The 14,376-nt window shown below is 46.0% G+C and overlaps 1 protein-coding gene and 1 long non-coding RNA gene across 11 annotated transcripts in view; both read right to left on the minus strand.

Annotated features, from left to right (window-relative positions):
* Positions 1 to 14,376, minus strand: part of VEPH1 (ventricular zone expressed PH domain containing 1) — a 225,886-nt gene that overhangs the window by 183,940 nt on the left and 27,570 nt on the right. For all 10 annotated transcript variants that reach the window (XM_072727244.1, XM_072727239.1, XM_072727241.1 and 7 more), the window contains one exon: positions 7,977 to 8,151. In XM_072727244.1, the coding sequence (XP_072583345.1) occupies positions 7,977 to 8,151 (175 nt within the window). The remainder of the gene's footprint in view (positions 1 to 7,976; positions 8,152 to 14,376) is intronic.
* LOC140594475 (uncharacterized) lies at positions 4,397 to 7,801 on the minus strand. Its single transcript, XR_011995327.1, has 2 exons — positions 7,691 to 7,801; positions 4,397 to 6,012 (listed from the first exon to the last, which is right to left on the minus strand). It is a non-coding gene; the product is annotated as an uncharacterized lncRNA (long non-coding RNA).

A 14,376-nucleotide genomic window follows, 5' to 3' on the forward strand; every position in this document is an offset into this window, starting at 1 on the left:
AAGGAACAGAATTTTGGTTCACATGGTGGGTGTGCCCACTCGGGTGAAGCCTCTATTTCCCAGCATCAGTTACAGCGAGGTGCGGCCAGGGGCCGACGCCCCGGCTGATGCTGGAATACACTGAACGGGATTCTCTCTCCCTCCTTCCTTCTGCCTGATTGGAATAGGGCAACGATCGCAAAAGTTCTAGCAACCTCGGCGGCGGGCAGTCCTGCCACCGCACGGAAGGCGCCTGGGCTCCCGGGTGCGGAGCTGCCTCGCCAGGCCTGGGCTGCCTCTTCCTGCGCTGCTTTAACAGGGAGAAAACGGCACTTCTGTCACTGTAAATCCACCAGTGAGGGCCCCTGGGGGCTCAGCCGTTGGGCATCTGCCTCCGGCTCAGGCCGTGACCCCGGGGTCCCGGGATCGAGTCCCCGTCGGGCTCCCTGCATGGAGCCTGCTTCTCCCTCTGCCTGGGTCTCTGCCTCTCTCTGTGTGTCTCTCATGAGTAAACCAAATATTTTTTTAAAAATCCACCAGTGTTTGATCACCTAATATGATCCAGTAGAACAATTTTTTTAAAAATTGAAAAAAAAAATCACTTTATCTCCCCAAAGCACTCAGAGACTATACTTAGAAAATACATTTTACAAATTCTCAGTTGTTGGCTCTCTGGCTTTCTTTTTTCTTAATACCATTTAATGAGTTCCATAATGCATAACATTTGCAAAAGGAAGAGGTAAGAAATGTATAAAACGGAGATAACATTTCTATAAAGAAGCATCAGTATGCTGGCTTAGTCTGGCACGTTGGCAAAGAGTTTCATTTGCCAGAATGGTTATTAAGGGCATCCCTATATCACAGCAGTATAAAATAATTTTGCATGATGACTCAAGTCATTACGAGGAAAAAATGCATTATATATATATATAATATAAAATATTTTGTGCGTGTGCTAGCGTGACCGACTGTTCTGGTTTGCTTGGGATTGTCCCAGCTTCCACACTGAGAGTCCTATGTCCCAGAAAACTCCAGTTCTAGGCAAATGGTGACAGTCCGTCACTTTGTTACTCTAGTACCTACATATGTATGGACGTCAGGGCAATATTTTTGCAGAGGGATATATGAATATATGAACAAAATACAGTTGATACATTTTCCTTGTCCAATATAATATAAATTGGCTTTTAGTGAAATGTTAATTCCTTTAAAAATCTATTCAGAACCTTTTACTACAAAGGGTCTATTGCAGAATTTTATAGTTTGGTATTTACAATTACTTAGTTAACTTCACTTTAACAATTACATTTGCAAACAGAAGGAATTATCACTGATATTTTACTTTTTTGTTGAATTTTGTATCAGGAAGCTCTTCCTTCAGAAGCTTACTAAGGCCAAATGTTTCCAGAACTGTCCTTCAGCCACTTAACAAACAGCACTCAAAAAGTTAAAAATCTTGGGCAGAGTGATTATAAACATTCACGTCTATATTTGTGGATTTAACGAACTGGAAAACTGAGATTATTGACGCTTGCATTCAGTTTTATAGATCTGGACCGCAGAAGAAAGCGTGCTGGGCTCGGGCTGGGAAGTTCACCATTCGAATCCTAGAGCACCATCGCCGACCATCTAGAAGCCCGGCCTGCCAGCTGATCTTTCTGAGTCTCACATTAGCCAAGAAATTAGCGATAACAGGACTTGCCTCCCTTACAGAGGGTTATTATGACAATGACATAAAAACTGATGGCGTATCTAAAAGTACTTTGTAAACCATAACATGATATTTGAAATGAAAGTTGTCCTTAAAAAAGTTTTTCCAAGTCGTTCCCAGTGGTTTAAATTTAAAAAAGAAGCAAAGGTGCAAAAAATACAAACAAATAAGGGAATATAAAAATTCCCTTGTATTGCGGATCATTCTCAGAGGCGTGTTCCTCGCCGGGAAGGCCTTATTTTACTTCACAGCAACATCTGCTGGTGGAGTCAAGAAGGTGCAAACCCTGGCCTGCAATTGATCCCAGCCCTGGTTAACAATTCAGAAGAGGCCCTTTTCTGTCTCAAGACGTGTCTCTATTTCTTGATCCACACTTGGATGGCGTCGTAGAACATGATTTTTAATATTTCCCTATGTGCATTATTATTCAGTTTGAATATTCTTAATAAGATTGCTTAGCAGCCTGTTTCCTGGAAATTGGATTAATACATTCTTTCTCAACAACCTATAATATGGTGAACTTAAAAACTTTGTTCTTTAAGAATAATTGTATTATGAATTTTTAATGGCTAAGTATCTCCCCAAGGATTATAAACTCCACAGATGAATCCGGTTCTGCCTTTAATATTTTAATATGGCCCCGGTACATGGCAGATGCCCAATTAGGGATGACAACGACAATGATGTTGATTATGATAATGATAAGAAGAATCACTGTAACCCTGGATGAACTACGTGCCTGGCATTGTGCAAAGTATAACTTCTTTATCTACTTAGGCCTCACCTCAGCCTATGGGGCCCATATCACTGCTACCATAATAAATGAGAGGTTGATTTTTTATCTCTATTTTCAGAGACGGCTCACCAATCAGTGGCTTGAAATGTTGTCTCACATAGAGAAAGAAATGAGGTGAATTTATCATAATTAACTAGACAGTCTCTTCTAGACTATTGCCAGTAAGTCAGAAAGGAATTTGGACTCTTGCTGAGACAATATTACATTTTCTTTCCAAAGACTTTCTACTTAAGTTTCCAATCATTTGAGGTCATCTTGTGATCTGTGCCAGAGGACCGGGTAACGGGCACGTTGACGGAGAGGCGTATTTCCTTATTACGCCCACTGATTCAGAAATGCAGAGGAAGAGACATCATTGCTTTTAGTGTTGAAGGTAGTGATGCGCAATGCATCACAGAGATCCAAAGCAAAATTTGGAAAGGGTTTCCCTATATGCCCTCAAGTAACCCCTTCCACTTGGAGATATCCTCATTTGCAGGTTCTCCAATAACATTGTCAGCTTCCTGGGTAAAAGATGTGCTAAATGATGCTGTACTAAGCACTGCTGTCATATGCCAATACGAGGCAGGCTCTCCTAAGCATCTACATGGCAAAGAACAAGTTTGGAGAATTATTCAGGAATACTGAAAAATGACTCCCACCCTGAAAAGGTGATGTCACAAAATACTAAATTACTTCTGATATTATTTAAGCTGAAATAAATTTGTTACCTAAGTGACATCCTTGTCTTATTTTTTTATTTTTATTTTTTATTTACTTTATTTTTTTGAAAGATTTTATTTATTTATTCCCGACGTGGGACTCGATCCTGGGTCTCCAGGATCACACCCTGGGCTGAAGGTGGTGCTAAACCACTGAGCCACCCGGGCTGCCCTTATTTTTAATTCAAGGGGAAGAACTTCGTATTTTCCCATTAAGGATGATTTTAGTTGTAGGTTTTTGTAGATACATTTTATTAAATTAAGGATGTTCCTTTCTATTACTAGTTTGTAGAGATTTTTTTTTTGCCATAGACAGACTTTGAATTTTATGAAAGAAGAGGATATACATATGTATGTAGGTGTATATATAGTAGTCTCTTAATTATAGATAATAATTTTATATACATATGTATATATACATATACGATATTCCCTTAAACAGTTTAAGGAAGTTCTGCAAAATTCCTAGCTCTCAAAAAACTTCCTTTTCATGCATGGGTCCTGAATTTTTGCTCTTACTGATTGATCACATGACTTTTTAGTCTTTTACTGTGGGGAATTATATTTTGAATATTAAGACATTCTTATATTCCTGGGACAAACTCAACCAAATCGTTGTGAATTTTATACAATGAGGATAACAATACTTCTTTCCTCATAAGATATTGGGAGAATTGCATGAGTTAAAAGACCAGAAAATGGTACACAGGAAGCATTCAGCAAATGTTAACTATTATTTTCCCTAAGCATTGCTGGAGTCATTTTTATTTGTGATTTGTGCATCTATGTTCATAATTAAAATGGGCTGGCATTTTCCTTTCTTATGTTGTCCTTTTCTTGTTTTGATATCACATATATACTAGCCTCATAGAATTAGCTAGAGAATGTTTTTCAATTATCTGAAAAAGTTCAGTCAAGCCTGTAATTATTACTTGCATATTTGTTCTGATTGGTCTATAAAAGTAAATGGGACAGGTTTTTTTTTTTCTTTTGGGGGTGAGGGGGGTGGTTGATGTAAAAGTACTGACATAATTGCCTTATTTGTTATAGGGATATTCAGGTTTTCTGGCCAGTTAGCTCTTAAGTTTGAACCAAAGCAATAATAACGTTCATGGTTTTAATCTTTTCTCCAAATGGAAAGGACTTTTCAATTTCTTTCTTACTAGGAGAATTCAGAGAATACAAAACAGACAAATGGAGTCCAAGCAATTTAAATAAAATCAATTTCTATTTACATTTCATGTAAAAGTCAACATTATTACTTATATATTATTATTAATAATGAAAAGAAGTAAAAATTGGCTTGGAACAATTGAAATATTTGCCTTCAGGGAAAAATACATAAGCTCATTTGACAGTCTCTCGTGATTGATTCACAAGCATAAAGGAGGCATTTGGTCTGGAATCGGGGACAGACATATGTATAACACAACCTAAAAATATGATCAATGGAGTAATATCAACCAAGTAGAAGGAGCAGTCACCACTGGTATACCACAAGCCTTGCCTGGCCCCATCTGGTCTACTTTTCCATTAGTGTTTTTTTTTTTTTTTTAAGATTTTATCTATTTCTTCATGAGACACACACAGAGAAGCAGAGACACTGGCAGAGGGAGAAGCAGCCTCCCTGCGGGGAGCCCGACGTGGGACTCAATCCCAGGACCCCGGGGTCATGGCCTGAGCCAGAGGCAGACACTCAACCACTGAGCCCCCCAGGGGCCCTTCCATTAGCGTTTTAAAGTGAAGGTAGAGTGGTTCTGTTCATAAAAGTTTAGATGCCAAGAACCTGGGAAGAACTGTAGATACACTGAAATGGGAGAATCATTGTCTAATAAGGTCTTGTTGTGCCAAAGCAATGGGTTGAATCTTTAAAAAAGAAAGTATGAAAGGATAAAAGTAAATACATAAAGCTGTTTGTTGGTACCCAGTATTCACTTTAAGTATTGCTGGCAACAGCCCTGAATTTGGTCGGGGGAGGTGATCTGCACCGCGGCGGGGGGTTCTACTGCAGTTGACCCCCATTTCCTGCTTTGGTGGTGTTTCATTACCCAAGCCCCGTCAATGGAAATCCTGTATCCCCTGTCAACAAGGATGGATTGGTTCAGAAATGGGCATGTGGCCCAGGTCAGGTCAAATAGAGACAATGAGACTGGATATGGAGTTTCTTTGCTGAATCGGTGTTCATGATGATGTGAGCTGGAAACTGCAGAGGGCCATAGCATGGCGCATGGAAATCCCATCCAAAAGGATGCAGAGCTAAGTAATGACTTCTGGGACTGCCACTGAGCTCTGAATCAAGCCACACGAGAAGTCTGATATACTTATGCCCTTTTCAGTCATGTGTTCTGGTAAGAAGTTCTTCTTCCTCCCCCTCTTCTTCTTCCTCTTCCTCCCCTCCTTTTCCTCCTTCTCCTTTTCCTTTTCTTCCTTGTCTCCATCATCACCACCACCATCACTGTCATCATCAAGCTATTTACACCTGGGGTTTCTATTACTTAAAAAATACTACTAATTGGTAAAATGAGATAATAAAGGTGCTTTTTTAAAGGAATTTCTGGGAGGACTAAACGATACAATCCATATAAAGTGCTTAATACAGTATTTGGCATAACGAGAGCATGAGATAAATTTTAGCCATCGTAGTTATAATTGTTACTATAGTCATTATTGCTGTTGAGTAGATGACCACTTGGTGGGGATTTAAGCATCGCCTGGGTAATTGAGCTGAATCATGTTAATGTCCCAACACAAGATTCTACAATTTTTGTAATTGTAGTCTTGAAAAAAAAAAATCGAATCAAGAAACTGCCATACTTGAGCACTTTCTGTAGAAGTAGAAAAATGGGAGAACGCAGATTAAGGTAATATAAGCTAAGGAGAAAGATCTAAACGAGAGAAAACGATAGGCAGAGAAAAATAAAATCCCAAAGATGGCTCCCAAAGCTGGTTGGGAATCAGGGAAGGAAAGAAAGAGAAGATATAACAAAGATTTGTAGAGCAGAAAACTTACCGAGAAACAGGGAGATCTCTACTTGGCAGGTCTAAGTTTGATGGGCTCATGTGAATGGTTGTGGAGTTTTATAGACACATTAGTCTTAAAAATCTAAGCCCTGAAATATGTAGTCCCAACTTCTCATAAGTCAGATTATCATTTCTCTTATGGTAATTTTTATAATGCCAGATCAAATAAACTAAATCATTCGTTTGTTTCAAATGCTTGCCCTGAATTCAGAAAGTGCATTTTGTGTTTCAAAAGATTTATCATTGAAAGTGCATTAAAAAACAAAAACAAAAACAAACAAACAAAAAAAACCCAAAAACAAATACATGAGCTAAGTTCTTGGCAGCTACAAAAAAAAATTTTTTTCCCAATAAATCTGTTACTTGCAAGTCTGACTCTCGTGATTTTAAAATGTGTGGTGTGTATAAGTGTTTGTAATATCCTGTCAAATCTGTCCCAAATACGTAGCCAAGGTGGTGAAAAAAGCATAACCAGTTTTCTGGGCTTTTAGAAAATGTAGTATCACGATTAAAAGTCAAATTAGCAGTTCGATCCCATAGCCAAAGAAAATGAGACATGAATGCTACTGACTCGTAATACCAATGACAGATCTTCAGAGGGCACCCAGGTAGAGTGACGCATTTCCAGGGCTGTGCCTGGGGTCGGACATTTGTGGGCACCTGGTAGACCGCTGAGGTGGCTGGTCAGACGGTGCGGAGGGGGAGCGTCTGGTACGATGAAAACAACCTTAGGCCTTGGAGGGCCACAGTCATCCTGAGAACCGGATGACTGGTTTCTTGCCAGCCTGACTCTTAGCTGGAGAGCTGAGCCCAGGAAAGAGAGAGAACGTTTTGGGCACAGCACAAGGATACATTTTACTGCAAACTTGGGAATGGTTTGGCCTTGGGAGCTAGGCAACCCCACTCTGGGGCCTGTCTACCAAAGTGGGACGCCAAGGAGCAAGACAGGCGTCCCCCCGACCCGATCCTGCCACAGGCTGCCATGCGGAAGTGGGGGGCTGAGGACTGGTGGCTCCCGAAGCTCTGGGGGGTAGCGGCACAGAAGGACAGGTGCTCCCACCCCAGCCAAGGCTGTGCACAGTGAAATCCGCTCCTGGGACCTCCGGAGGAGCAGCCACAGGGTTTGTGGGGCCTGGGGTGGCGGGAGGCACAGCCCAACAGCCTGGGCTCAAGGCCGGGTCTGGATACCCCCGAAAGGGCACATCTGTGGGGCCCCCTTGGGGACTCTAAAACACTTGGTCTGGGAGTGCTTTACAGAGTTGATGTTCAACTTGAGCACGTGGGGTGTGTGGCAGTAAAACATGGGTCCGGATGCTCACGGGCCTCCTACATTTCTGCTAATGGCAACTGGGGACATTGGATGCATATCAAACAATACCGGATACTGTTCTCTGATCCCAAATTAAAAAAAAAAAGGAAAAAAATGTAAAGACATGACTTCTGATAGATGTGAAACCAAAGGAAACAAAAACCCCAACAAACCGTAAGGCAGAGAGCAGCAGGCCTGGACTAACTTGGTCTCTTCCAGTCGAATGTGGAGCAGTGAGCGGGGCGTCCCGGCTGGATTTCTCGACGGTGGGACCGGACAGTCACGCGTCAGGCCCGGGTCACATGTTCCCCTGCGCGGCTCCGCTAACGTCCCTTGCTTGGGGACCCGGCTGCCCCAGAGCAGGGGACATCGGCGGCCGGGAGCCTCCTGCCCGGTGGGGGCGCCCCCCGGAGCCCGCGGCCCACAGCCCCGCGGCCCACCCGCCCGCCCGCGGCCTACCTCGCAGCGCGCTCTCCACGATGGCGTCCGTGTGCCGGGCCAGGAGGCCGGCCTGCGCCGTGGCGGCCAGGGCCAGGTAGCTGGACACGCTCCTGCACACGCCCGCGTCGCCGCCGCCCAGGAACTTCGCCGCCACGGGCACGGCCAGCGCCGCCACGGGGGCCCGGCCGTAGTTCTGAGGGAGCACAGGGGGCACACGGGGCGCTCGCTGGGCCTCCCGCGCCCGCTCGCCCACCCCACCCCAGCACCTCCGGGCGCGGCCGGCAGAGCACGGGCCCTGAAGGCACAGCCAGCCCCCCGGGAGCCCGACGAGCCCCGGGCCCGTCCTGGGGGTGTCCAGGAGGGCCCCCTGACACCCGGGGGCTGCACCGTGGGGCGACTGCCTTGGGCCCAGGCATGACCCCGGGACGGGATCCAGGCCTGCATGGGCCCACATGGGGCCTGCGGCCCTGCCCCTCGCTGGGTCTCTCAGGAACAGATAAATACAATCTTAAAAGAAAAAAAAAAAGACTTTCTGGAGGGAGTGATGTCACAGCTGGGCCTGATGAACAGGGGCGCCTGGGTGCAGGCAGGAAGGAGCAGCCCCCGGAGGCGCAGGTGCAGGCCGCCCGGGAGCATGGGGTGGGGGGCACAGCTGGGCTACGGAGCTGAGCACCAGACGGGGGCCCAAACGGATGTGACTAGCAAAGGGCTGGCCTTCCAGGCCCGGGAGGCTGCACTTGATGGCCAGGGTGACCAGGAGCCCCTGATGGTGACGAGAATGCCCCAGGTGTTCACTGGAGAGAACAACCCAAGGACTGTTGAATAAGGTGCTCTCTGGCCATATCGTAAAAACTAAAGTTGCAGCCAGTGAAATTCAGAAAAAAATAAGTGGATGGAAGGCTCAAAACTAAAGAAAATCTGGGTCCTAGACTAATTCTCTTTTTGTTTACTTTGTGATTGGCCATCAGTATCCTTATATATATGAAATAGTGCCATCAGCATCTAATTGCATAATTAGGGAATAATGGCTAAAAAAATGCAAAGTGCTCTTAAAAATCGTTTGTCTTCACTACCATCAACTATTCTGTCAACCCATCCTTCGGCCTAATTACAAGGCAGAGTTTGCACACTGCGCGCTGTTTGACTCCATATTACCATAGTAGAAATAACAGACCCATCAGAAAATCACATTTCTTTGGTCCCAATGAAAGGTTCAAGAATGGGCAAGTTACCCAATTACAGCGAAGGAGTCACTGCAAGGCTCTGGGAAAGACATTCTGTCCTCTACTGAAGCCAAAATATTGAGACTAGGAGACCAAGAGTAGCTGCTGCCAGGGGGTGGCCTCAGGAGGAGAGAATCTGTCTGAGACTCAAGGCAACACGCATCTACGTAAGAGACAAGTTGAGAAAAAATAGGTTTGGGGAACATCATTCGTGCCCCGTGTTTTAGTCTGTGCTGAGGCCGATGCTAGCCCCCGATTTTTCTGAGTCAATTAACTCCCGTTGTGCTTAAGCTTTGCCCCCTCAGTCCCTAGAAACAAAAGTAGACCGTTTCTGTAGTTCTAGCCGTTTTCCAGATCCCAGGGTCAACCTGACTCCTGAGCAGAGGAAGTAGGTACTCGAACCCCCACCTGGTACTGCGCGGCCACGTCAGCCATGCCGGGGTTCTGGCCCTCCCGCTCTGTGCCAGACCTCGTGCTTCTGCAGCCTTCCGCTCACGAGGCTGTGTCCTGATCCTTCCGAGAGCTCCTAACCCCGTCTGACTATTAGGACCATGGCTGGCGGCCAGACTTCTCTGATACGACGCTTTGACTTTATCTAGAGCACTTCCTCTCCCGGTGAACTTAATTGGGCCTGATTGGACTGGGCCGTTACTGATGTGATGAGCTGTGAGGCCTCCCTGGGAGGCTGGCTGCGCCCTGCCTTTCAGCTTTAGAAGTCTGAGGGTGTGCTTAGTCAGGCCAGACAGAATTGTTCGCATCCACTGATGCTAACTCACACCAAGGGATTTCCAAAAGCCCGGTGCATAATCAGGCATGCTAGCTTACTCGTCTACAGCGAGGGTCTTTCCTAGGTCAGACTCTTTCACATTATCAGGATTGCAGGAACCAGATTACTAACCAGAATGGTCCCTGACGGGCATAAAATCAGATAAGAGCAAAGAGAGATCCTGAGGGTTACGTCATCCGGACTAAAATAGCAATCCTACCCCATAACCAAATCCCCATCTCTGGTGACTGATGGGAACTTTCCTATCCATCAGACTTGGTCTCTACCAGCCCTCACCACCCCCCAACACACACACAGAACGGTGCTGGGTAATTGTGCTAATTGTGCCCTAATAATGACCCCCCACTGAGCATCCTCCCCTTTGCTGACATTCTCTTCAGAGTATATATTTAGGATGCGGTGTTGTTTAGCAGGGCTGGTTGACGTGCTCATTTTCTCTATCATAATCTTCTTCTATCCCTGCTCCCTTGGGGTTATTATAGTCAAGTTACCTCAATTACCGCGTATGGGCATTTCCCAAGCCCCTCAGTGCCACCCATACAATTTTTTGGTTTGCCCTGCAGACAGCCAATCTGCCCATTGCGTGTAGACTTTCGCTAGTTTAACTTTTAGATGACACATCTTTATCCCTGTCGTGGCTGAACAAAGCCCAAGTTTTGAGTGGAACACAATCACACAACTCTTCTCAGAGCTTTCCAACAAAGAACTTTGTGCCCGGGTTTACTTTACCTAATCTGAGTCCTTACCAAGAACAACTTGCAGGTAGAGAGAAGTACACATGTTTCGTTAGAGGAATACGTCTCCAAGCACATTCACCTGTAAGGGGCTCAGAAACCCCAGATGGTGGCACTGGGAAGCACAACTCATGTTCCTACTAACTGTGAACACAGACAATGAAAGACCAATGAAAATCGGTATTTGCAGCAACTGATATCTTTAAACCGCGGGGGGTGAGCTAAAGTTTGCCGGCAACCATGAAAGAACCGATTCCATTATATTCTTCTTACAACAGTTCTAGATGCTTTGAGAAAAACAATAGGCAGCTACTAAAGTTTTTGAGATGTGATTCTTCGTGAAATGTGTAGTTTTTTTTAACAGTATAATGTCATTATTAAAAAACAGTGACATCATACTTTTAAAAATGCAGAAGAATAAAGCTGAACTACTCTCTCATACCAGACACAAGGGTAAACTCAAAACGGATGAAAGACCTAAATGTGAGACAAGAATCCACCAAAATCCTAGAGGAGAACACAGGCAGCAACACAGCAACGCCTTGCAAGACACGTCTCCAAAGGCAGGTGAGACAAAAGCAAAAATGAACTATAGGGACGTCGTCAAGATAAAAAGCTTCTGCGCAGCAAAGGGAACAGTCAACAAAACTACAAGACAACCTACAGATGGGAGAGGATATTTGCAAATGTCTTATCAGATCAAGGGCTAGCATCCAAGATCTATAAAGAACCTATCAAACTCAACACCCCAAAAACAAAAAGTCCAGTCAAGAAATGGGCAGAAGACGTGAACAGACATTTCTCCGAAGACATCAAAACCACGATGAGATGCCACCTCGCAGCTGTCAGAACGGCTAAACATTAACAAGACAGGAAACAGCAGATGTTGGCGGGGATGTGGGGAAAAGGGAACTGTTACAGTGCTGGTGGGAACGCAAGCTGGTGCAGCCGCTCTGGAAAACAGTGTGGAGGCCCCTCAAAAAGCTAAAAATAGAGCTGCCCTACGACCCAGCAATTGCACTACACGGTGTTTATCTAAAGGATACAAACATAGTGATTTGAAGGGGCACCTGCACCCCAATGTTCACAGCAGCAGTGTCCACGACAGCCAAACGGTGGAAGGAGCCTCGGGGTCCATTGATCATTGATTCTTGATCCACTGGATAAAGAAGGTGTGGATGAATATCGAGAGATGAATATTGTTCAGCCATCAGAAGGAAAGACTCCTTGCCCTTTGCAATGATGAGGATGGGACTAGGGGGTATGATGCTAAGTGAAATAAGTCAGTGAGGAAAAGACAAATACCATATGATTTCACTCATATGTGGAATTAAAGAAACAACACAGATGAGCATAGGGGCAGGGAAGGAAAAAATAAAATAAGATGGAAATAGGGAGGCAAATCGAAAGAGATGCTGAACCGTAGAAACAACCTGAGTGTTGCTGGAGGGGAGGTGGGTGTGGGGGTGGGGTAACCAGGTGATGGGCACTGAGGAGGGCATGGGATGTGACGAGCGCTGGGTGTTGTACGCAGCTGACGACTCACTAAATTCTACCCCTGAAACTAATAAAGGAAATAAATAAATAAAATGCAATTAAATAAATAAAATGCAATTAAAGTCAAATAAAAAAAAATAAGAGCATAATGTCATTATTTTAAAAACAAACAAAACTTCAACACACTCGACTTTCCTATTTTCCTCCCACATACGTCCCCCGGAAATCTCTCAAATGACAGCAGAAGTACAACATTAAGCAAAGAGCAAATGGTTTGTATGAACACCAAGGAGTGACTCCCGAGGGCTTCCCATCCCTACATAGAGTCGAGACCGCCCGTAGCGTATGGAGAAGCCAGGGCCGCTGAGTGCGGCCTGGGAAGCCAAGCCGCGTCTGGACAGACTCGGGTCCCGCGGGCCTAACAGGCACCCTACAGCCTCCTTCTGATGCTGAGCTCACTCCTAAACGAAGCAAAGGACTTGTTAATGCAGCAGGTCTCGGCCCGTGAATTTATCTTATCTTTAGGATTATTTAGATCAGAGGAACCCTAAGGGTACACGTGCAGAGAGGGCCCCGTGGTCACCGGCACAAACAAACCACTTTAACGGCGGCTGGAAACGGGGCTGACGACGGGCCCTGCCCCCAGGGCAGGTGTGAGCGGGCCGCGCGCCTATCACCCCGCAGCTCAGCGCCCGCTACTCGGGGCACAAAGCCAGTGAGCCGCAGCGGAGATGGAGAGACTTGCTCGTGGGCGCGGTTATTTTTTCAGCTACAGAAGCAAAACAAAAGGTCTTTGTTCAGTGGACGCCAAGAATTATATTTCTTGACTAGATTAGCGCTGATTTGAGCTTTGGTGCGGGCTTTCCTTTTGAAAACATGCACTTTGGGAACACTTCCCAGAGTTTTAAAATGGAAAAGAATAAAGCTAAGTACAGGGGATATCTATCGAGCTGAGAGCAACTGAAAGGCTCGTTGGCTCTTGGGCTTTGAATTCAACGACCAGCCATAAAAGAGAAAGCTCGAGAAATAGTGAGTGTCCTTTATTAAAATCACCGTTTTATGGTTTTTTCATCCCGCATCACTGATCAGATAATCAAATCTTGGATTTATGTATAAAATGCTTGGTTCTTAGCAGCTTGGGGGTGCACACGAGGCCTAAATGGCACATGCGCCTAGACTTTCCCAGGGTGTTTTCAGACAGGTAACAAGGAGTGGGTCTCAATACCCTGGGAGGTTGTGTCCCAGGCTCCTCCCATTTTTTTGTCTTGTGTGGCATAACGGAGACCCATTCTAGGGAGAAACACAGCTGTTCTGCAGAATCCAGAGGGCAGTCACATCTCCTGATCTGTCCAATCCTTCATTTGTTCGTTCACTCATTCATCATTCAATAAACACTATTCCGAGCCCTTCCTATGTGCCCTTTGCCTCGCCGGGTGCTGGGGCGACATCATGCAAACACGGCTTCTGTTTGGGGGAGGGAGAGACAAGCAGTGAACAACGGCTACAACAAATGATTACACGACAGCTCGTCGGGAAGCCGTAAGTGCTGTTTTAGAGTTTTCTGCAGATGCCAAGCGGGCACCTGCGCAGCGTTTCCCGCGTCCCGAGCACTTTACGTCCATCCACTAATGACTAATCCTCAGCCTCACGGGGGCGGTGGCAGCATTTTGGGGACGAGGAAGCGGAGGCACAGAGAGATGGAACCGCCCGGGATCTCCCTTTATGTAGGCGGTGGAACCGGGATCGCCTGGTGGATAAAGATCTGGACCGAGCGGACCCATTCTGCCCCTAGGAGCTGCGGAGGACCTGCCCTCGGGAACGTCCAGGGCCCCCCGGCAACGCCGGCCAGGGCCCCGCCTGTTCACGCAGCTTCCACCCGAGGGGCAAGAGGAACACTGAAGTGTGGGATCACGGTGAACGGGCAGGTGGTCCATCGACGGAAGAAGAGAAGTAAATACTTTCTGATTTCCACATGAGTTCGAGGGCCGTCTGTCCTCTCCCTCCTGCCCCCCGACAGCGCCTTCCCCTTGTTCACGCAGTCATCCATGACGTGAGGGGAGAGCCCGCTGCGCTGACCTGGCGACAGCCCTGCGCAAGGTTGGGCTGGCACAGATGCTCTAACCGCCTTCGCCAGCAAACCAGGCACCGACTCGACGTCCCAGCAGTGGGCCTGGCCA

Source organism: Vulpes vulpes, chromosome 11 (genome assembly GCF_048418805.1).
Source record: "Vulpes vulpes isolate BD-2025 chromosome 11, VulVul3, whole genome shotgun sequence".
Classification (NCBI taxonomy): Eukaryota; Metazoa; Chordata; class Mammalia; order Carnivora; family Canidae; genus Vulpes; species Vulpes vulpes.